This window comes from Monodon monoceros, unplaced genomic scaffold (assembly GCF_005190385.1).
Source record: "Monodon monoceros isolate NGI ecotype Baffin Bay Population unplaced genomic scaffold, NGI_Narwhal_1 Super_Scaffold_11, whole genome shotgun sequence".
In the NCBI taxonomy this organism is placed as follows: domain Eukaryota; kingdom Metazoa; phylum Chordata; class Mammalia; order Artiodactyla; family Monodontidae; genus Monodon; species Monodon monoceros.
The window spans coordinates 60254068-60275349 of record NW_021703767.1 but is presented as its reverse complement, the minus strand read 5'-3'; the positions used below and the strand labels follow the sequence as shown (position 1 = coordinate 60275349).

The 21282-nt window shown below is 43.2% G+C and overlaps 1 protein-coding gene across 2 annotated transcripts in view; it reads left to right on the top strand.

Moving 5' to 3' along the window:
* Nucleotides 1-9428, top strand: part of DRD3 (dopamine receptor D3) — a 36109-nt gene extending 26681 nt beyond the window's left edge. Inside the window, exons 4-7 of one of the 2 annotated variants that reach the window (XM_029214928.1) lie at nt 3263-3459; nt 7806-7941; nt 8041-8088; nt 9232-9428. In XM_029214928.1, coding sequence (XP_029070761.1) covers nt 3263-3459; nt 7806-7941; nt 8041-8088; nt 9232-9428 — 578 coding nt within the window. Of the gene's footprint in view, nt 1-3262; nt 3460-7805; nt 8089-9231 lie in introns of both variants that reach the window. The other variant, XM_029214927.1, reaches the window with a different exon arrangement.
* The last annotated feature ends 11854 nt before the right edge of the window (nt 9429-21282 follow it).

Genomic DNA, 21282 nt, shown 5'->3' with positions numbered 1-21282 from the left:
CAGCTAGTGACCGCTGATGTGCTTATGGAAAATGTTCATCTGTACAGTTTGCTCATTTATTCATCATTCATGTATTCATTCATTCAATAACGGTTATGCTGACAGCACACTACCCTTTCAGTTAAATAATCAAGACAAAGCACCTCATCTCCTGGGGAAGCCTAGCTCCTGGGGGCCTCACTGCCCTCACCACCTCCTCAGGACTCAGCAGAGAGAAGCTTTCAGAATTGGCCGTGTGTGGTGTCTCACTCCGCACTGCCCACAGGACACACACCGAGGCCAGGCCTGGCGGAGGCTGGGGCAGGGCCCCATTCACTGCCCAACCGCCTCCAGCATCACTCTGCCTGCTGACAGGCCTCACGGGGCGCATAACATGGAGAAATTCTGGGAGAGGCTGCAAAACTCTGTCTAAGGACAGGCAGCTGTTTCTCAGGTAGGGAAGGAAGGAAGGGATGACAATGCAGGTTCAGGGACTGTACACTGAAGATCATTGATCAGCGATTTCGAAATAGCTATGTGCTCTCTCTTCACTCTGTTTCTCATACATATCCTTTCAATATTTCAACGTTTCAATATTTCAGTGTTTTTAATGGAAAAATAAATACTTGCACATGATAAAACATAAGGTATAATGAGGTATAAATACAGACTTACCTGTACGTCTCCCTTCTACCCTAGATTGCCAGTCCCCCTGTCCCCTCCCTAGAAGTGAACACCCATATTCTTAAAAGATAATGCTCGGGACTTCCCTGGAGATCCAGTGGTTAAGACTCCGAGCTTCCACTGCAGGGCGCATGGGTTCAATCCCTGGTCAGGGAACTAAGATCCCGCACGCCACGCTTGAAGCAAGTGCATACACACGCCCGTGCATGGACACATGTGAGTGTGTGTGTGTGTCCATGTTTACACAAACGGAAGCATACTATACCCACTCTGGCTCCTGGCTTTTTAAATGTAGTAGTTAATATATAAAATATAGAGGTCAGCCTCCCAAAGCCCAGAGGAGGATAGAGAAGGGTAGATGGTATATCTGCAGAGACGCATGGGGACTATCTAGCACACCAAGGATGGTGACAAGACGAATAGGGGGAAAGTGACCCTGCCACCCCTCTGACCCCCTCTCACTACAAAACCTGCTGAGGTACCTCCTCATTAGAGGAGGCATTTCAATCATAGTCAGACGCTGACAGCAGGGGAGCTGACGGCAGGGGAGGGGTGATCACTGCCAGCATGGCTCCTTACAGATTCAGAAAGACCACCAGCTGCCTCCCTATCCTTACTCCCAACCCCACTCCCCTAGAAGACCAGAAGATGCCATTTTGGTGACCACTGTTCAGAGTTTTATGAGCCATTTCCTAAAAGATGATGATATAGGCTTTGGTGAGATGACATTAATTTTACCTGAATTTTACCCCCCTACCAAGAGAATCAGAGAATTGGGAGTAGCTCATAAAGATTCTGGTGGCAGTGCCGTCATTAAAACGCCTGACTGAGCACTGAATACATGCTTTCTTGTTCATTTTGTTTTAATTCTTAGCTGTTGCTCCCTTCTCTCCCCCACAAATATTGTTCCCTATAAGTCTCTCTCCAAATTTTCATTCCAAGTGATACCTTCCCTTTCAAGTTCAAAAAGCTCGGAGGAAGTATATAATAAATAGCAGTAAAGAATAAATAGTAATCATAGTTACCATTTCGTCTCACAACCACTACATGAGACAATATTTTTGTCCTTCTTTTATAGACCGCGAAACTGAGGCTTGGCATGGTTAAGTAACATGCCCAAGGTCACACAGTTAGTAAATGGAGACCTGGCTCTCCCACTTCAGGCTGCCCGGCCTCTACCTACCTCCGTAGACCAAGAAGCAGAACGAGGGGACCATGTGGCCACGGCCCTCTCCCCACCAGTTCACATCTGAGGCTGCATCTTCCGAGGCCAGAGTTTGGGTTGGAGAATGCCCATCCCTTTATTAAGATTGGCTGGATGTGCCAACACCTGTTGCTGACAGGACGAAGTGCAGATTTGTCGTGCCCCAATGGTAGAGGGAGGTGGAGAGTCAAAATCATAGAAAGAGCATTGGTTTGGGGGTCAAAATGACTGGAGGAACACATCCAGACTGCGTGTTGTTAGGCCACTTACTGAATAGCCCTGAGCCTCAGTCTGCTCATCTGAGAATAGAGACGGTAATGGCACCTGCCTACCTCATGTTGCACATTTATTAGGTAAGATAATGTGTCTAAAGCCCTTGGAATCACCTGGAAGATATTAGTTTCCTTCCACTTTCTTTTTCAAGATGGGGCAAGTTGTAGGCCTCACTCTGGCTACTGGAGGGTCTCAAGATCTGCTAGTGAAGAAGACAAAGCTGCAGGGCCCCCTAAGGAGGAAGGGCAGGAGCGTTTCAGGACATAAAGCAAGGACAAGGATGTGCCTCCATTCACATTGCCCATGATGACAGTAGGTTTACTGGCCCTTTTCCCATCTCAACCCTGAGCAGTACTGGGATTCGCCGAGAAATAGACTTGCCTGTATTCAGCCACCACCTGCCCGACAACTCAGCTTCAAAACCGGGGACCTGGCATTCTCAGCAAAGAAGCCTTCCTCCTTTCTTTCATTGCATGCAACAATCCTCTGATGCCTCCACACAGGCAGGCCCTTTTCTGGGGGCCGCATCCCTCCTGGGAGCCTCTGCTCTGTTGCTCTGTGACACCCCCCGACCCCCGCCTCCCAGGCCGCGTTCCTCTGTGACGCTTAGCGCAGCATACGGAAGGGATCGTCTGTCTGTCTAGACTGGGAGCTCCTTCAAAGGAGGACACTGTGTCTTATTCATCTTTGCAGCCCCATCGTAGAGCAGTGTCTGGCATGTGATCATCAGTAAATTTTCTTTTTAGTGAACTGTGCGTGACATCGGAATGAATTAGACCTCCTACTCTCAGCGAGAGGACGACGTAGGTGTCTGAGATGGCACCCTCACGAGTTAGCAATCAGGCCATGTGTGCTAACTGCACAGTAAAGGGCTGTGGGGCACAAAGGAAGTAAGAGTCGCTCCTGACTGAGAAAATCAAGCAAGGAAGCCTCCACGGAGGAGGCAGCACATAGACCAGGACATGATGAGGGGGTAGGTGGGACTGGCCAGTGCTTCTCTAAGCTCCACTGTGGATTCGATGGTGGAGACACCACACATGATGTGAGGTCATATTTTGTGCTCCCCACCGAGGTCCCATACTTGGCCAACTACTTTGCTCTCTCCCCTTCTCTCACTCACAGGAGACCCCAGCATCTGCTCCATCTCCAACCCTGACTTTGTCCTCTACTCTTCAGTGGTGTCCTTCTACCTGCCCTTTGGAGTGACTGTCCTCGTCTATGCCAGGATCTACGTAGTGTTGAGACAGAGGAGACGGAAACGGATCCTCACTCGACAGAACAGTCAGTGCATCAGCGTCAGGCCTGGCTTCCCCCAACAGGTAAGCACCCTGGAGGGGCAAAAGGAAGACAACACTCAGCCCCGTGGCCTCCAGCCTTGTGTCCAGCAGTGCATGCTTTTGCCTGTTCTGCCACATCGGGGACCCACATCTGATACCCACCTTTTAATCAGCAGATACTGGCTAGGCTTTAAAGGTAGGAAATCGAATCTCAAAAGTGCACTGATAGTCTTCCCTAGAGCACACTTGACTTAGCAAGATGATAGGATAGCTTCTGGGCTTCTTCTGCTCCCCTTCAAAGTCTTTCATTGCCCCTAAATGACCAGCTGTTCAGATGTCACACAGGTATGAAGTTTTAGTGTGAGCTTTACCATTGGCTGATGCCGGGTTTCCAGGAATGACTTTTTGGCCAGATCATTACATCAGGAATCACTGGGGGGTCCACTGAAACTTCTTGTCCTTTCTAGATCTGCCTCTGTGTTGAGGCACTACCCAGCTGAGGGAATGGGAGATGCTGATGACACATTTTACTAGGTCTTTCAAGGCTCTGAAAAGGAAGGTCACTGAAATCTTCTGATTGCTTGGGCTGTGAATTCTGCTCATTCCAGTGTCTGGCACATGCTTCAAGGTGTACTTGAAGCATGAATGGATGAATACCAATCACCTGCAATCTTCTAGGGAAGAGACAGCAGGAATATTATACAGCCTCTGCCTTCATGTAGCTTAGAATCTTAGACAAGCCGATAAAACACACCTCCACCCAAAATTAATGAGCAGCCCAACACTGACTGGGACGTTTGCCAAATGTGAGATGAAGACAACTAAGCATCTAAATACTAAATGCTGGAGAGGTTATGAGAAGATAAAGGTCAGTATGCTCCAGAAAGGCTTCATAGAGTAAGAATTGAGTTTGATGTTGAAGGAAGGTACACATTGGATGTCTAGATCAACCTATAATGACTTGAATGAGAATCAGAACCTCGAACTCAAAGTCCCAAGACTTGCGTAGAGCAAAAATATTGGCCCCTGCAAAATAGGAGGTCAGGACCCAAGATGGAGGATATGAACACACTGTATTCAAAGCATTGTCACCTATATGGCCCAACTATATAGAGCTTAACCCACAACTGTTTTTCCTTCAACCCACCCTAGTCTTCCTGGCTACGGTTGCATCCTATGTGACAGTTTTTCAATAAGGGCCAGATTTCCATCAGATGCCATGGGGAAAATGGTGAGTAAGCCATGCCTTTGACTGTAGGAAAAGAATAAGAGACCCTTTCTCAAGTCACTGGCTTGACTTAATTCCGCTTCCACCCCAAAATCAAATTTAGCGCCAAGCTCACACTTGCATCTGTAATAAATAACAGATCTGAGACTGCCTGATTTGAGCTTCAGAATAGGCATTATCAAATAATATTCCAAAAGCATAGGACTGTTGAGGTAGATCCCAATGACCAGAGCCAATGACTCTTGGATGTGTTGTGAAGATACCATCCAGAACAACCTGCATTAGAGGAAACAGGGCATCGCTGAAACAGACATGGGCAGATCCAAGAAACGCCGAAAAGGGAGACTAATGGGAAACCTTCAAGTGCCGTATTTGCCATTAAATATGGGGAAAACCGAGACAATTTCATAGTCACCCTGATTCTTATCCTTCCAATTCAAACCAGCCCCAAGAAAGCCAAGTGCTGCGTGGAGCCTGAAGGTGTTAGATAAAAGACCAGTATTCCTCTCCCTGAGCTCCACAGCCAAGTAAATATTAGGAATGAAGCTTCAAAAACCCATAATGATGAATGTCTAAGCCTTGTCTAATCTCCGTATAGTTAATTAACCACTTTTACATGGGCCGGATGTAGCTGTTACAGACTCTTGCTGTAAATGATTTTTTTTAATAGATAAGAGATTTAAAGTCCAAGAAGGCTCCAAGGCCAAAAGAAGGAAAAGCGTTGACTATGGAGGAGAGATGGAAGAGTCAAGAAGCTGGCATTGCCTGGAGTGTGGAGAATTAGGTTCTGTCCTGCCATCTGGGAGTGGAGGGCTCTGCCAGGCAGATCCAACGCAATCCAATGTTTCTTCATGTCAGTCATGGAGGTGGTGATAAAAGTTTGCAGAGAGAGCTGAAAAGCACACTCATCAATATAGAATCTTGGAAGAATCACTTTCCTTCTACATGACTGAATTTCCAAATCTGTGAAATGGAGACAAGCTGTACTAGATCAGTGTTCTCAAATAGGAGATTTCATAAATTTTTTTTTTCTTTGGCTGTGCTGGGTCTTCGTTGCTGTGTGGGCTTTCTCTAGCTGCAGCGAGCGGGGCCTACTCTTCGCTGTGGTGCATGGGCTTCTCATTGTAGTGGCTTCTCTTGTTGTGGAGCATGGGCTCTCGACGCACAGACTTCAGTCGTTGCAGCACGCAGGCTCAGTAGTTGCGGCACGCAGGTCCTAGAGCGCAGGCTCAGTAGTTGTGGCGCACGGGCTTAGTTGCTCCGCGGCAAGTGGGATCTTCCCGGACCAGGGATCAAACCCATGTCCCCTGCATTGGCAGGTGGATTCTTAAGTACTGCGTCACCAGGGAAGTCCCAAATCTGAGATTTCATAAGCACTCTCAAAAATTTGTCCCTAGTCCTTTAGTTTCAGAAATAATGCATCTTTTAGAAGATCACTAGATGCCAGCTCAATCATAAAATATAATCTTGGTTACAAATGGTCATTCAGATAAAACATGGTATACTTACATTAATTATTAGAAAATTCCATCAAAATGAAAACCAAATTAAAAAAAAAACTATGTTATGATAGAATTCCTACAAACACCTCTGTGGAGCACAGTTTTTAAGACACTAAATAATCTTGAAGCCCACTTACATTAATTCATTTATTCAACAATGTTTCTAAGTTTGTACAGTGTACCAGCCCTGTGTGTCTAGAAAACTATGATTCCTTGAACTAAGGAGAGACTAGTGAAAGTTCTTGGTTGTTGACACTGACTAACTTACGTAAAAAAGGAATTTACTGGAAGGGTATCAAGTAGCTCAGACTCAACGAGAAGGCTGAAGGACAGCTTCAGAAGATACTGTTCATGCCTAAGGAAGAATCTGGTTCAAATACCTAGGACACTGAACATTGTCACCACTGCTAGATGAATTCTGAAGTCTCCCTGCTTCATGAGCTCTAATTCAAGGTTGTAGGTGCGAATCTCCAATTGGCTGGGCTTGGTTCAGGTACCAGAGTTCTAGCTGCCCAGTGGGGAGGTCGGGGAAAGTGAATATCTGGCTTTTATGGCTTTGCTAAGGGTGCTGGGGAGTCCTGCCTTCTACTCAAGATTGACACAGCATCTGATTTTTCAAACACGGAAAGAAGTTCAGACGTTGGCACACACACGTCCTCCCAAAATACCAGAAACTTTCACATATCTTCAGTTTCCTACTCTCAGAGTCTGTTCATCCCAAACCTGTTTCTTTTCATTTATTTTCTGTTTTACAAATGAGGCTCAGAGACATTTAATTAACTTGACAGGATGCATCAACTAAGTAGGAAGCTGAGGTGAAAATCCTGGGTTTTTAAAACTTTTTATTATTGAAAATTTCAAAACTAAAAAAGTAGAAAGACAAATATAACTAAGCCTTCAGTAGTCATCAGGCAGCTCCAGCAATTATCAACTCATGGCCCCGTCTTCTTTCAACTACACTCCCACCTACATTCACACACCCCCCCTGGATTGTTATGAAGCAAATTTCAAACATAACAACATTTCAGCCAAACATATTTCTCTAAGACTCTCTAAAGGATATGGGCTCTTTTATAAAACACGTAACCACAATACCACATCCCACTAAAAAATTTAATAATAATTCCCTACTATCATTAAATATCCAGTCAATGTTAAAATTTCCCCAATTGTCTTACGGATTTTTTATAGTTGGTTTATTTGAATCAAAATTCAAATAAGACCCATACCTGGTAAGTGGTGGTGGTGTTGTCACTGCAATTTATCTGTTGAAGAAACTGAGTCATTTGCCTTATCATTTCCCACTTTCCAGATTTTTCTGCTTACATCTCAATGGTGCCATTTAACATTTTCCTCTGTGTATCCAGGTCATTCTACCTTAAAAAGGCCAGGCTATAATTGTATTCTGCCCTCCTCAAGGGATTATTGTGATTCTCAAATGTTCTTTATGTGGTAGGTGCTTTTGAGTTGTAAAGGCGGAAGCAGATTTTGTTTACCTTAACTTCCCATGAGCCCACCACTCTCAGATGCACCCTCTGTAGGTTTCACACAATGATGGCTCCTTCTTCCTTCATTGCATTCTGTTTCCCTTTCAGGAACATTCAGAAGATAAACAATATCCCCAGAAATGTCAGGACCCTCTCTTGTTACACCTACAGCCCCTCTCCCCTGGTCAGACACACATGGAGCTGAAGCGCTACTACAGCATCTGCCAAGATACTGTCTTGGGAAGACCAGGCTTCCAAGAAGGGGAAGGAGAGTTGAAAAGGGAGGGGAGGACTCGGAACTCCCTCAGCCCCACCATGGCACCTAAGCTCAGCTTAGAGGTTCGAAAACTCAGTAATGGCAGGCTGTCGACATCCCTGAAGCTGGGCCCCCTGCAACCTCGGGGAGTGCCACTGCGGGAGAAGAAGGCAACCCAGATGCTGGTCATGGTGCTTGGTGAGTCAGGTTAAGTTGGGATGGGTTGGATTACGTTGAGTTAGGTTGAGTTCAATGGAGCTTGTGGAGGCTACTAAGATAACCATATTTAACAGAAATTGGAAATCCAACGACTGTAATATTTATAAATGTTTATAATGTAAATGAAAAGAGTTTGTGAATAAATCTTAACTCTGGTGGAAATTCAAAACACCTAGACTGAAATTTATGTAACCGAACAAGTCACATAATTGAGCTGTGTTTCGTGTCTATCACTTGGAATTATAATGGATAAATCAAATAATAAGTAAGATAATGATTCATTAAAAGCATCTAGCACATACTGGATATTTCCTACCTGCTTACCTCTTTTAAAATATTAAGTGAAAAATGTGAGGATGCCAAAAGACTACTGTCATATGGTATTATAACATCTAGATTATTTTAAATACAGAGAAAAAAAGACTGAAAATTAATTCACTCAGATGTCAAAAATGATTGATTGTCTTTGTGTGGTGGGTGATTATTTCACTTCTTTCTACTTTTGCATATTTACCCAGTTTTCCATACTGTATAAAATCAGGGCTGGTTTTTATAGTAGAAAAATATAAATTTATTTAAATAAAGAAATTAAAAATTGATAAGTTGTGGTACCATACAGAGTTAGTGACGGTGAACATATCCTGTTCACTGTCACAGACAAGCCCCAAACTACTCATGTCTTAGGGACTTCTCATGTCCAGGGAACCTCTATGTTAATCCCCTCAACAACCTTAACTATATGAATTGCATCTTTAAGGTCTTTTTTCCTATCAGTGCCTAGGAACATGTCTTGCATGGATAGACATAAAATAAATATTTGAATTGAATTGAGAAGTAGAAAAGACTAGCGAAGGACTATCTAAAGATCAAACCAGAAAACTGATTTAGGAGCAAAGGTTTGGGATGAATCAAAGATGTTAGCATCTAGTTTTCTCACCTAAAAAAAAAAAAAAAAGTGACTAATCACACCTGCTTCATAGGGTTGGTGTAAAAATTAAAAGGGTATGTGAAACTTCCAGCGTAGTAGCTGCCGTAAAGTAGACAACTGTGACTCATTTCCATGTTACAACAAAGGGAGTAAACAAACCCCTGACCCAGTTTTTCTCTTCCTTTGCAACCTAGGGACCTTCATTGTCTGCTGGCTGCCCTTCTTCTTGACCCACATTCTCAATACCCACTGCCAAGCATGCCACGTGTCCCCAGAGCTCTACAGTGCCACCACGTGGCTGGGCTACGTGAACAGCGCCCTGAACCCTGTGATCTACACCACCTTCAACATCGAGTTCCGAAAAGCCTTCCTCAAGATCCTGTCTTGCTGAAGGAGGAGGGAAGACTCCCTGTGCCCACCTTTAGCTGTCAGGCCACCGGGCCACTGGCCAGGGCCTGCTCAAAACACAGTGCGATGTCTGCTGGCATGTGGCAGGAAGAAGATTCCCGAAGGCAAGATGTCCCTGAGTAGCAGGTGTAACGAACTGCTTCCTCCAGAACAGACAGTTCTACCTCCCCAGCTAAACTCTGACTTCACTCTGGCAATCTTCAAGTCGTTCGGAGGCCCCCAAGTGATAAGCAGTAATTCGGCGAGAAGATGATAGAACATGACTCCACACACAAACACAATTTTCATCAGAGGCATGATTCATTATAGCGAAGGAAAAATGAACAGATCTCATCATTCTCAACTTGCCAAGGGTCCTTGAAATCTCAGCCAGTAAACCGTCTTGCAGACAGCCAGTCTCACTTCCTTCAAACTTCTAATTAACTGTCAGGCTAACCTTGTACTTTCGTGGGCCCACTCTCTTTGGTCATTCCTTTCATTCATTGCATCCTGAAATACAATAGCAAGGCCAATGCTTCCACCTCTCTGTAGAATCTGATTGGCTACATTTGATTTGGGAAATTCCTCACCCTGAGGGAAACATGGTCCCACACTGGGACCTGGGCTTCCTTTTCAAACCTTGCTCCCCCTGTATTTTAGCTCTAGCTAAGAAGCCCTTTTGATGCCATTTCCTTACTCTCAGAGTCTCAGTTCCAGAGTAATTTAAGATGGGGATGTTAAGTGACAAAGGAACGGCAATGCCCACTACAGTATCACTGTTGAATCTTATGGTTCAGAGCGCGCTTTAGATGTGTTTTCATAACTCCGTGAGGTTTTCCTACCCAGGCGTCCCCATCTCCTGCTTAACAGAGATCCAATACTTTCAGACCCTGAAACCCATTAACTATTAAGTGTCTACAAGGTGCCATTCACCTCCCAGGTTCTGGATATATGAGATTGAATAAGACAGCTCCTGCGCTCAAGGAGCCCACCGCCTGCTCCTGTATTTGGCAGGTTACTTGTCTAAGGGTGGTGGGGACCCACCTAAGCTGCCAGAGGACACAAGAACTGAGACAGACTAGCTGTCCAAAGCCATCATATGGACAGTCTTTGTAAAGTCCTAATGCAGACGCTAAACATCATCCTCTCACAATTGAGATTAAAGGTATAATAGAAACAATGTGTAAATGTCATTCAAAAGTGCATTTATAAGAAACTTGAATATCCTCCCATTTACCTTTTCACCTACAGAAGCTATTTCTTCTTGATTACAGAATCAAGATACAATCTGTAGATAATTTATGAAATGTTATCATCCTGAGCTTCAGTGAATTTACTGTTAAGACCTGTTAGGGCATAGGCGTGACAGATACCTGCTGCAGTGCTGTTAAAACCTCAAAATACACAGGAGTTTCATATGGAATCTGAGGTGTCCCTTGCCCCTTCTTATTCCTCTAACCCTTAAGTGTATAAGGAGGAAATATATACCCCCCCCAAGTGAGTCAGTTATGTTACTCCTGAATGATTTTAATGCCAATATTTTTAAATGTTATCGTTGATAACAATGCTGTCTGTCCACTAGTTCTTGTACCTGGAGCCGTCTAGCTCAACAGGTTTATGGTACAAGCAGAACTAGGGACCGAGACAATTAAATATCAGAAGAAGTCAAAGTACGTGATTCCTAAGTTTTTTCAATCAAAATAAACAGCAAATGGGTGAGAGAGTGGGGTGAAAGACCACAGAATTTCATGTCAAAATCAGAGTTTTACAGAGAGAAATATAAACAGCATCAGTATTCATATATTTGTGAGGAAAAGTGATAGCAAATATTTTGTTGCATTTCTTTACATCAGGTCATCAACCCTTATGATGACTTTCGGAAGATAAACATCATTTTGTAGGTGAGGAAACTGAGACAGAGGGAGGTTAAGAAATTTGCCTCAGGTCACACAGTCAGTAAGTGGCAGAGCCGGGATTCAAGGGCGTGCCTGCCTGATTCCCAAGCTCATGCAATTAACCACTATGGTGCACTGCCTCCCACCAGAGTGGCAAAGGGGTGGGGAGAAAAAGATGGAGCAAGATCCCTGGGAGAGCCTTACCCTGCCCCACCTACCTCCGCCTTAGACTCTCCTGAGAACCCAGCACAAGGCATTACTCTCACTGTCCTGCCATATTCAACCTCTGAACCAGTCACATGGGATATGCATAACCTATATTTATAGAATCATGGAACAGACCCGAGGGAGTATTTGGTTCTACCCTCTCCTTCATTTACAGAAAAGGAAAGCGAGGCCAGGAATTGCTGTCCCGTGGTTGGATAATGACACACAAGCATTCAAATCCTCTGAATCCTAGTTCAGTGCTCTTTCTACTTTACCCTACTCCCTGAGAAGCCCATAAAAACTATAAACTCCATACAGATACAAGGATAAAATCATATTGTCATCTCCATTGTTAAACCGAGAGGCACTTTTTTCCCTAGATAGTATCTGTTAGGAGACAACATCTCCTTCCCGGGATTTTCTTCTGATCCAGGAAGAGCCTCCTAGGGGAATCCCAAACACATCTCCCAAGCACTCACTTCAGCCGCTTCATCCTGGGATTCTGCATTCTATCTCTTCCAACTCTACATTCCCAACATGAATCAGTATGCTTGACCTCAGAGCTCTCCACTTTCAGAGCCAGTGCGACCCTGGAGAGATGTTGGTCTGAATAAAGCAGAGCAGAGTTCTTGGGGCAAACCAGGTCTGGAGCCCAAAGACACCTCACAGCAGTCCATTCTACTTGGGTGAAATGCAAACAGCATCGAAATCCAAACAGATTACAATCAACCTTCAACTCTAGACCTTAGTAAATATTTTCTTCTTCTAAGACACCATCCTGAAAACATTCCATTCATCACTCATTTATTAAATCAGTCCCTTATTCAATAAATAGATTGATGACCTTCTATGTGTTCGGCATGATGCTTGGTGCTGGGAACATGATCAAGGAAGACATAGTCCTTGCCTTCAGAAACCTGTAGACCACTGGGGAGGTAGAATTCCTGTGTACAGTGATGGCCTGCTTGTCATCTATAATAAAGGGAATTCATGGTGTCTGGAAATCCCATATTCTGCTTTGAGAAGGCTTCACAGACGTGTTGCCAGGGTTGAGACATAATGAAAAAGTAGGAAGAGTGTTCTCAGCAGAGGAAACGTCTGAGAAGTTAAAGAAACAAACAAGTAAGGAACATGCAAGGAATCTCAAATAATTCCAACTGGCTGTAGAGAAAAGATCTTACAGATAGCACAGGAAAGGAAAGGGCCGTATCTTTGGAGAAATCCTCTGGCTCTGCTCAGGTGGCAGCTGAGCTTATGGTGACACCTCTCACAGAAAATCTCAAGATTTTGCCTCCACCTTCCTCCAGGTGGGCAACATGCGTCACAGAACATTTATCACTGACTAACTTAACTACCTCTCTCTGAGCTGCAGTCAATTTCAGCAAACGCAGAATTCGATTTGAATTCTCTGCTCTTTTGTCTACAAGAGGAGGGATGGCTGGTTGGGTGTCTGTAGAGTCAAAGATGACTAAAATAAGGCAGTTCAGGGAGTTTAGGTCAGAAACCAAGGGAGGTCAGGCAGAGAGATTTGTTTTTCTGAATGCTTGGGTCAGAACTAAACAGAGAGGCAGGTTAAGGGACTCGCTAAAAACTAGCTGTTTCCTGGAGATCCTGACTCCCAGGCCTGTGCTCTGATCGTATGGTATCTGCTGACATCAGAACACTGAAAAAACTTAATTTGAATCAACACACAGAGAGCAGAGAGCGGATGACAGGCAATTAATTTGATTCCTCCTTTCTACCTAATTCTCTCCCCATCAGCTTAGAAAGGGAGTGAGTTTCCATGACTACCTCCTGCCACGGAGGCTCAGTTGAGGGTGATGCCAGGCAGCTCAGCTTTGTAGCACACACTGGCAGAGGCCGAACCTGAAGTCTGTGCCAAGCACAAGACCTGGAGCCTCTCGCTCCACCTACCCTCACCTCAATTAATCACCCAGCCTCCACCACTGTGCATCAAGTCCCAGCTTTGTGCGGTCTGCTGGGTACTGGGACGAGCAGAGAGGCGGCCATAGGCCACTGAGGATGGATGTGCCCCAGAGAGGGCGCTGGGCTGAACCCAAGGTTTCTCTGACCAGCTTATGGGAAAAACAATGGACAGAAATGAATCAAAAAGACTGGAGGACTAGCAGGGACAAGCGACCTTGGGCAAGTATTTCACCTCTATGAGTTCCAACCTCCTCATTAGTAAAATGGTGACCTGAAGACCTAGCCTTCTACATAGACCATTGAAAGATTAAATAGCTAATATAGTATTTATTTATTTATTTTGCGGTACGCGGGCCTCTCACTGTCGTGGCCTCTCCCGTTGCGGAGCACAGGCTCTGGACGTGCAGGCTCAGCGGCCATGGCTCACGGGCCCAGCCGCTCCGCAGCATGTGAGATCTTCCCGAACTGGGGCACAAACCCGTGTCCCCTGAATCGGCAGGCGGACTCTCAACCACTGCGCCACCTGGGAAGCCCTAAATAGCTAATATTAAAAGTGCTTTATTAACTACAAAGCTCTAACAAATGTAAGAGATTATTATTATCATTGATATTATTATTATTATTTCCCCCCTAAGCAGCTGTTTCTATGCTATCTGGTTCACAGCCCACCTTTCTTTCTCTTTGCTGATTCTCTAATAGTCTCAAGTTATTAGGCATAATCTGTTCAGCCTCCCACTTGAAACTGATTTTTCTCTTGTCTTTTATTCCCCAAATGTGCCCAAGATACTTGGCTGAATTTGTAGTCAGATTGTTAGGCAATTGGCTAGTCCCTTTCCCTGTTCACACAGCCAAGTACACAAGTGTGGCATGATCTAACACCAGACTGACGGCAGATGCTCGCTTGCTAAAGTGACCTCAGGGCCTCTCTTCCTCTCCTGGCCAGGAAAAAGCAGCAGAACACATCTATTCCTCAGGACTTTCCAGTTTTGTTCTTCATGACATCTGAGCCAAACATGCTTTTCTCTTTCTCCATCTCTTCCCTCCTGAGACAAGTGCATTGGATCTGGTGCAGTAGTTTCCTGGGGCTACTGTAACAAATTACTAAAAACTGGGTGACTTAAAACAACAATAAAGAAGTTTATTCTTTCACAGTTCCAGGAGCTGGAGTCCAAAGCCAAGGTGTTGGCAGGGCCATGCTCTCTCCGAAGGCTATAAGGGAAGATCCTTCGTTGCCTCTTCCTAGTTTCTGGTAGCTGCCAGCAATCCTTGGTGTTCCATAGCTCGTGGCAGCATGACTCCAATCTCTGCTTCCATCTTCATATGGGGTTCTCTCCTGTGTGTCCATGTCCAAATTTCACTCTTCTTATCAGTCATTGAATTAGGTCCCACCCTAATCTGATATAACCTCATCTTAACTCAATTATATCAGCAAAGACCCTATTTCCAAATAAGGTCACCTTTACAGGTTCTGGGGAATTAGAACTTCAACCTATCTTTTTGTGGGAACACAAATAAATCCATAAGCTATGGTGAAAGTGATCTGAAAGGCAGGAGGACTTGGAACTTGGATGACTTGGGGAAGTGTACAAAGCTCTGTCATTCAGAATATAAGAGGTCTGATTTCAGCCTTGGCATATAGTCCTTTTAGTGGCCCTGAGTCAACTCTGCAGACTTCCTGGAACTTAACTTTCTTATCAGTAAAAGTGATAAGTCTGAATTCCTAAGCTATGATGAGACAAGTTAAAATAATTCTAGAAGGATATGAATTATCTTCTGAGCCCTAAAAGCCTATAAATATGCTTACTAATAAAAGTCAAAACTGTTCAGAAACAACTCTTAGTTGCTTCTCTGTGTCTTAAGAAAAAAAACTAATTCAACAGCAATTAGGGGCTGAGGAGGAAAGCTGAGGGAATATCATGTAGGTCTCTTACTCCATGTAGCACCACTTCAGACTGACTAAGGTGGAGGAGGGTGTTTTTTCCTTTAAGAAAAACAAACATAATTGAGTCTTGCATTATGGTTTGAGCAGACTCCATAAAACTCCATAGTAAAGACTTGAAAAGCTCACAGTTCGGGCTTCCCTGGTGGCGCAGTGGTTAAGAATCCGCCTGCCAATGCAGGGGACACGGGTTCGATTCCTGGTCCGGGAAGATCCCACATGCACGGAGCAACTAAGCCCATGCACCACAACTACTGAGTCTGCGCTCTAGAGCCCGCAAGCCATAACTACTGAGCCCACGTGCCACAACTACTGAAGCCTGTGTGTCTAGAGCCCTTGCTCTGCAACAAGAGAGGCCACTGCAATGAGAAGCCCACGCACCACAACGAAGAGTAGCCCCCGCTCACTCCAACTAGAGAAAGCCCGCGCGCAGCAAGGAAGACCAAACACAGCCAATAAATAAATTTATTTTTTTAAAAAAAGCTTGCAGTTCATCACAGTGTAAAATTATGGGATTCAAGAGTTGGAGGGGACTTTACTCCAATCCCCTGGTTATTGTAGAAATTCTCTCTAACATCTCTGATTCGTTATCACCCAGCTGTATTAAGGAGCTGGCTCACTTCTTTCCAAGACATATAACAAATTACCCTTTAGAAAATCCCGCCCTCTTTTAAGCCAAAAGTTGCCTTCTTATAAAATCCACCTTTTGGTCCCTATTCTCTCCTTTGTTCCACCTTCTCAATGATAGCCTTTGTGCGATTAAGACAATTCTCCAAAGTTTCAATCCCTATATCTCTACTTCAAGGTACATTTTCTTACACTCTGTATCTTGGTTGCTTTCCTCTGGATGTAACCATGTTGTTACTGTTTCTCTTAAAATATGAGGCCACGGGGGCTTCCCTGGTGGCGCAGTGGTTAAGAGTCTGCCTGCCGATGCGGGGGACACGGGTTCGTGCCCCGGTCCGGGAAGATCCCACATGTCGCGGAGCGGCTGGGCCTGTGAGCCATGGCCGCTGAGCCTGCGCGTCCGGAGCCTGTGCTCCATAACGGGAGAGGCCCGCATACCGCAAAAAAAAAAAAAAAAAAAAAAATGAGGCCACAAATAGAATCCAATCTTCTAAATATTGTTTAACCAGTTCAGAGTACCATGGACTCATTATTCCACATGATTGGTATATTCCATTTTTAATGACCCAACTCAAATTGCATAGACTCTTAGGGCTCATATTGAAACTCTAAGAAGGAAATTTGCATCCTAAATGGATAAATGTAATGGGGTATGCCTTAAGGAGAAACACCTATACTTGAAGGAAGTAGGATTCAGCAGAGGGAGGAATTGAACAGTGTTGCAGTCACACAAAAATCTTAGATGATCCTACAGGGAGTTCTTGAGGGAGCAGGGTCCCAACCAGTAATTGGATGCAGTCTACCTCTGGGAAGGAGGCATGACTTTGGCAAGGAAGCTCTCTTCAGTTGAAAGGTTTCAGCTGTCAATACTCCTAGCAACTGGGGGAACAAATTCCTCATTCCTGAAGAGTGATCTGGGTGGCACACCACAGGATCCACTACAGTTCACCCTTTATACCATTTGGCTTCACTTTTCCTCATATAGTAAATTCTAGAAATAGCTTCCTCAGGAATCTAGTTGTCCTCTTCCTATGGAAAGTTAGTGGAATGGACTATAATCTCTGCCACAGCAAATGGTTTCAAAGACAAGGTAATTCTCATCATTTCCCTTTCTACTGTCTATTCTAGATTCCCCTCACTATTGATTATCGCTCTACTGGTCCAGGTGGCTTACCTGGTAGAGTGATCCTGAGGGACATGGCAACTTTCTCAGGCCGTGGCTGCTACACTTATCCATTACCATCAAAATAAACGAAGGAATACAAAGAGATACCTCAGTGGATCATCCAGGTAGCAGATGTATTCTTCCCTGTCCCCATTGTGTAACAACATCCCTAACTTCTCCTAATGATCAGGATTCAATTATCCAGGATGCTCCATCACTTGCCTGTTGGTCTCCTGGCACAAGGAGCTCTAAATCACTAGATGGAAACTATAACTTAGAGCTTAATGGGATTCTCATCCCCTAGTAGACATGTTCCCCCTTTGAAAACAAGGACTTTACCTCAAAAAGTTAAATATAGCATTGCTATATGATCCAGCAATTCCACTCCTATGTATGTACCCCCCATATTGGAAACAAATGTTCAAATCCTTGCATAGACATGTTCATACTAACATTATTCATAATAGCTAAAATTACATATGATATATATATACATATATAGTATATATGATTCCATTATATAGATAATATATATACCACATATATTATATATAATTCCATTTTACATATATATATATGTAAATGGAATATTATCCAGCCATAAAAAGGAATGAAGTACTGATACATGTTACAATGCAGGTGAACCTCAAAAACATTATGCTAAATGGAAGAGGCCAAACATAAAGGTCACATATGGTATGATTTCATTTATATGAAATATCCAGAATAGATAAGTCCACAGAGACAGAATGATTGGTGGTTTCCAAGGGTAGATAGGGAGGGAATGGGGAGTAACTGCTTAATTGAGTACATGATTTTCTTTGGGGGTGATGAAAATGTTTTGGAACTAGATAGAGGTAGTGCTTGCACAGTTGTTAGATGTACTAAACGCCACTGAATTGTTCACTTCAAAATGGTTAATTTTATGTTATGTGAACTTCACCTCAATATATTTTTTTTAATTTTAAAAAGAAATAAAAATGAACAAGGACCTAGAGATCCCATGTTCTTGGACTGGAAGACTCAGTATTGTTAAGATGGCAGTTCTCTCTCCAAATTTATCTATATATTTCATGTAACCCATCTCAAAAGTCCAGCAGACCTTCTTTTTTTTTTTCTTTATCAGAAACTTATAAGCAGATTGTAAAATTTATATGGAAATGCAAAAGATTCAGAATAGCCAAAATTATTTTTGAAAAGAAGAACAAAATTGGAGAATGTTTACTTTCCAATTTCAAAACTCACTATAAAGCGACAGTTATCAAGGTAATATGGGGCTTCCCTGGTGGCGCAGTGGTTGAGAGTCTGCCTGCCGATGCACAGGACGCGGGTTCGTGCCCCGGTCCGGGAAGATCCCACATGCCGCGGAGCGGCTGGGGCCGTGAGCCATGGCTGCTGGGCCTGTGAGTCTGGAGCCTGTGCTCCACAACAGGAGAGGCCACAACGGTGGCCTACGGCATACCGCAAAAAAAAAAAAAAAAAAAAGATAATATGGTATCGGCATAAGGATAGATATATAGATAACTGAACAGAATTAAAAGTCTAGAAAGAAATCCTTACATTTATGGTTAATTGATTTTCAAAAAAAGGCAATCTGTTAGCGAAAGGAGAGCCTTTTAAACAAATGGTGTTAGGACGGTTGGATATTCATGTGCATAAACATGAAATTAGACCATCCCCCCATATTAATTCAATATGGATCATAGAATTAAATGTAAGAGCTAAACAATAAAACTTTTAAAAGAAAACCTAGGTAGAAATCTTTGGACCTTAGGATAGACAAAGATTTCTTAGATATAACACTATAAGCACCTTAAAAAAGAAAAACGTGATAAATTGATCTTGTGAAAATTTAAAACTTTGCACTTCAAAAGACACTAATTAGAAACAGCAGACTGCCTTGCAAAATATTTGCAAAACACATATCTGATAAAGGACTTGTATCCAGAATACAAAGAACACTTACAACTCAATAATAAGAAGACAACTCAATCTAAAAATGGCAAAATATTTTAATGGATATTTTACTGAAAAAGATAGAAAAGTTGCTTATAAATACATGAAAAAGATACTCATCATTTTCATTAGAGAATGACTAAAAAATTTTTAAAAAGACAGACAATAACAAATGTTGGAGAGGAGGTGGAGAAATGAGAATCCTCATACATTGCTGATAGGAATGTAAAATAATGCAGTCACTTTGGAAAACAGTTTGGCAGCCTCTTAAAAAGTTAAATATAAATTTACCGTATCATCGGGTGATTCTGCTCCTCGGCATCTATTCAAGAGAAAGTAAATAAAACGAATATCCACACAAAGACTTGCACATTATGCTCTTTGCAGGATTATCCATAATACCCAAAAGTTAAAAACAACCCAAATGTCCATCAACTGGTGAATGGATAGACAGATTGTGGTGTATCTGTACAACAAAATGTTATTCAACAATGGAAAGTAACAAACTGGTTGTACATGCTGCGACGTGGACAAATGTCAGAAACTTTTACTAAATGAAAGAAGCAAGCCACAAGAGACTATGTATTGTATGATTCCGTTTATATGAAATGTCCAAAAAGGCAAATTTATAGAGAAAGAGAGAAGATTCGTGGTTGCCTGGGGCAGGGAGATGTAATGGGCATGAGGATCTTACTGGAATGATACAAATGTTTTAAAACTGATTTATTGTGATGGTTGTACAACTTGGTAAACTTACTAAAAATCACTGAATTATACACTTGAAGTATGTGAATTACACATTATGTAAAATATACCTCAATAAATATGTTTTTTAAAAAAAGACCTGTAAATCTGCAGAGTCCCGAATAGCATGGACAAGAAGTACAAAATTCCTCAAGTGCATCAGAGAGAATAATGTTAAGCAGTGGTGCTTCTACTTCTCATTTCCCAGATCCATGTGTTTTACTGATTGGATTGGCATCATATATGGGTCTTTGGTTTAGAGTATATACTCTGTCTGAAGTCTGGTGCCCATCATCAGAAGGCATCATCTCCAAGCTGATGCCTCTATCGTGCATCCAAAAAGCTGTTGCACATCCATTAGACTAGCAGCTTCTGGGAGGTGTAATATGTGATAGAAACAGTGGATCACATGGTCATGTGCATACGGCCAGCCCTCCATCCATACAAGCAATTACCTGGGTCTGAGGTAATGTTTGTCAGGATTCTATTCCAGTGGATCAAGTACCACATAAGCACTGTTGGGCTAAGATTGTATGAGTAGGAAAGGTAAATCCATACTGGAAAATGTGTTAATTCTTATCAAGAGGAATCACAAGATGGAAGGTCCCATTGTAATAAACTTTCCATTAAGGAGCTGATGGGTCTCTTCAAGAGGTGGAGCCATATTGGGAGCTCATTGCTGGTGTTTTTTGGTGGTAGGCTGGACATTCAACAGTGGCAATAATTAGATCAGACTTAGATAGCTGGAGCCCATGTTTTGGGGCCATGCGTAGCCTCCATCCTTGCTACCATTTCACAGGCCATGGTTGTTGTACTTGTCCATTACCATCATATTTGGGCAACTGAGTATTCTTTTCTGTCTCCATTATGTAAGAGCAGAACTGTCTTCTCCTGGTGATAAAGGTCAGTGAGCCTTGCTAGGATGGTGGCTCCATTTCTTACCTACTAGTGCATTAATGTGCCTTTTGTGCCAGCACTGATAGAAGTTGGCTGACACCAACTAGCTAAGACATTCTGTTTTTTAGGTTGTAAAGCATCAACTGGCCAAATCATTCCCTACTGCCCATGAGTGATATATATTCTTACCTCAAAGTATTTCTCTTGACAGGCATACTACCTGAGGCTTTGTCCCTTAAAGAGAATTCCCCTCATCCTTGGATTAAGTCTGTAACCCTCTAAAATCCATCCTGGCAAGGGGAATGGAATACCATGATTGGTTTAGCCTTAAACCAGTCATTTGCAACGGAATCGATGTCAGGCTTCCTGATCCATAGTTGGTAGAATCTAATCTGTTCCCCTATGTGAAAAGCCTTCAGCCTTCAGACACCTCTCCCTTTTGCTGTAACCCCCAATGGATTACTGATAGAGGCACTGGGAATCCCTCTGCACTGCACATTAT